The 2,500-nt window shown below is 45.0% G+C and overlaps 1 protein-coding gene across 2 annotated transcripts in view; it reads left to right on the plus strand.

Moving 5' to 3' along the window:
* The window catches only part of mideasb (mitotic deacetylase associated SANT domain protein b), a 24,092-nt gene that overhangs the window by 16,201 nt on the left and 5,391 nt on the right, over positions 1–2,500 (plus strand). Inside the window, exons 8-11 of one of the 2 annotated variants that reach the window (XM_062522674.1) lie at positions 437–512; positions 1,502–1,590; positions 1,746–1,889; positions 2,051–2,176. In XM_062522674.1, coding sequence (XP_062378658.1) covers positions 437–512; positions 1,502–1,590; positions 1,746–1,889; positions 2,051–2,176 — 435 coding nt within the window. The remainder of the gene's footprint in view (positions 1–436; positions 513–1,501; positions 1,591–1,745; positions 1,890–2,050; positions 2,177–2,500) is intronic. The other variant, XM_062522675.1, reaches the window with a different exon arrangement.

Below are 2,500 nucleotides of genomic sequence, written 5' to 3' on the forward strand. Positions count from 1 at the left end.
GTAGAGATGGCATCCGCCTCCAGCTGTGTGTTCATAGCATTGTTGTCAAGGAGATGGAGGCTGGCTGACTTCAATGCCCACTCACTCTCTCCCACGCTTCATGGTGTTGTGTGGTATGCTGGCATTCCGAACTATATCCACAGTCAGCTGTTGTGAAAGATTATTAAACCTGTTAAAACATATTTTTGCAAATATATGCAAGGTGACTTGACTGCATGCATTTCCACATACCTGTCTACTGTATATTACTAGGATTGCAACACACGCACACACACACGCACACACTCGCATGCACACACACACACACACACACACACACACACACACACACACACACACACACACACACACTATAGTTTTGTGGCATGTGAATGTTTTGTGAATCTAAAGTGAGCATATGAAACTGATCTTTCAATCTGTTTTTTTTTTTTTGCAGGGAGCTCTTGCCCTCTTGTTGTTGGAAACTCCCATATTTCCCAAACCTCACCCGCTGAGCAACTATCATTACTCAGGTACTGACATCCAAATATTTGGTGCATAAGAGTCTGACTCTGGAGAGATAGATACCCGTAATTTCCCGACTATTAGCTGCGGCTTATACATTGATTTTGCAAAATTTCTTCAGCTATGAGGTTAATACAGGGGGGCAGTTAATATGGTGTTGATATGGTTTTGTTTCTTTTAACTTGCATAAAACACTGTCCTGCGGCTTATACACAATGCGGCTTATATGGGGGACATGACTGTACTTTAGTAGGGTGTACTCACACTGGACAGGGTTCACTTGTACCATGCTGCAGGAGTACGCTTCTCCTCCGCTCTTGGTCTGCACTCACACTGCATACTCTCCACTAAGTGTACCCAGGCACGGTTGAGCTGCTGTGCTCTAGAATGGTTGCATAGGGGCGATCGTAAGCCCAGCCGTACCGTGCCCAAGTCCACCTCCTCAACCGTACAATCACATGGGTACAATGAACCTGACTTCGGGGGTCAAACGTACTCGGGTATGGTACAGATGGCATAATGTGAGTATGCCCTTAATCTCAAGGGAAATGTAGGCCTTTAGCATACAATACATGCAGTAGTAATCTACAAAAGTTGAACAATTATGTACAGTATTATTGTGATATTCAATGCACCAGAGTATGGTACAGATGGCATAGTGTGAGTATGCCCTTAATCTCAAGGGAAATTTAGACATCTAGTATGCAATACATGCAATACATTCAATGTATTCTACAAAAGTTGAAAAATTGGATACAGTATTATTGTGATATTTAATGCACCAGAGTCGACCAAAAGAGCGGTTACAATGACCGAGCATATGCCCTTGAAGACAGTGCAGTGATGATATGCTTTGATTCTGTATGTTTGTTTGAGTGTCTGTTGTGGCCTGCATGCGAGTCAGCCCTGTGTTTACGGACATAATTACAGTATGTACTGTATGTGCGTCATCATCATCATCAGTCAGTCAGACCTCAATGTTGTGTCTGATCTGTAGGATCCGACAACTGGACGACGACGGAGAAGCGCTTATTTAACAAAGGCATCTCGGCCTACAAGAAGGACTTCTTCATGGTCCAGAAACTGGTATGTGCTCCTCCCAGCCCACTCACAACTCTAACATCTTGGAAAGTTTGTCTTGGTCGAGAAAAAACCCATGAACAGATGACTGACCCTGTGCTCTCTCTCTCTCTCTCTCTCTCTCTCTCTCTCTCTCTCTGTCTGTGTGTGTGTGTACACAGGTGAGCTCAAAGACAGTTAGTCAGTGTGTTGAGTTTTACTACACGTACAAGAAACAGGTGAAGATTGGTCGGAACGGAGCTCTCATCTACGGAGACGTTGAGCCACCAGAGATAAAACCAACAGAGGAGGAGGTGGACTTCAAGGTATGGAAAATGAAAGTGTGTGTGTGTGGGTGTGTGTGACTGTGTGTGTGTGTTTTGTATGCTTGTGCATTATGCATGTTTAGGTGACTTTGTCCCAATAAAAACTGCATTCATAACTGTCTATTTACTGTTTTATTTTTGTGTCTTTCCATCGACTCAAGCAGAGCTCTCAGAGGTTGGAGCCTGTCAAGCAGGAGGACGACGGCAGGAAGTGGGAGAGGTCAGCTGACAGGAAGAGAGAGAGCAGTCCCGGAAGAGTGACACAGTCCTCCGTCACCACTGAACACGTACGTGTGAGAGAGGGGACGGGGAGCAGAGGAGATGCTTGCTCTTCGCCAGAAGAGGAAGCTGCTCCTTTTTTTTTTTTAAGGGCTTTAGTTGCCCAATTCAATGAGCTGCAGAGATGCCTCCTCTTAACTGTATTTAGTTTTGAGACGCATCAGTAATGACGACGTTGAACTCTAGTGCCGTCTTGTGGCTTGTAGTGGATGTGCACATGTGTTTTTTAGCTAGTGGGCTTAGACCTTGCTGGCCTGGGGTCAGGTGATTGGGCACAAGTTGTGCAATGTAGAGTTCTGTTGCTCCCGACACTTTCATAAGAGCTGTTGAGC

Source organism: Sardina pilchardus, chromosome 20, assembly GCF_963854185.1.
Source record: "Sardina pilchardus chromosome 20, fSarPil1.1, whole genome shotgun sequence".
Classification (NCBI taxonomy): Eukaryota; Metazoa; Chordata; class Actinopteri; order Clupeiformes; family Clupeidae; genus Sardina; species Sardina pilchardus.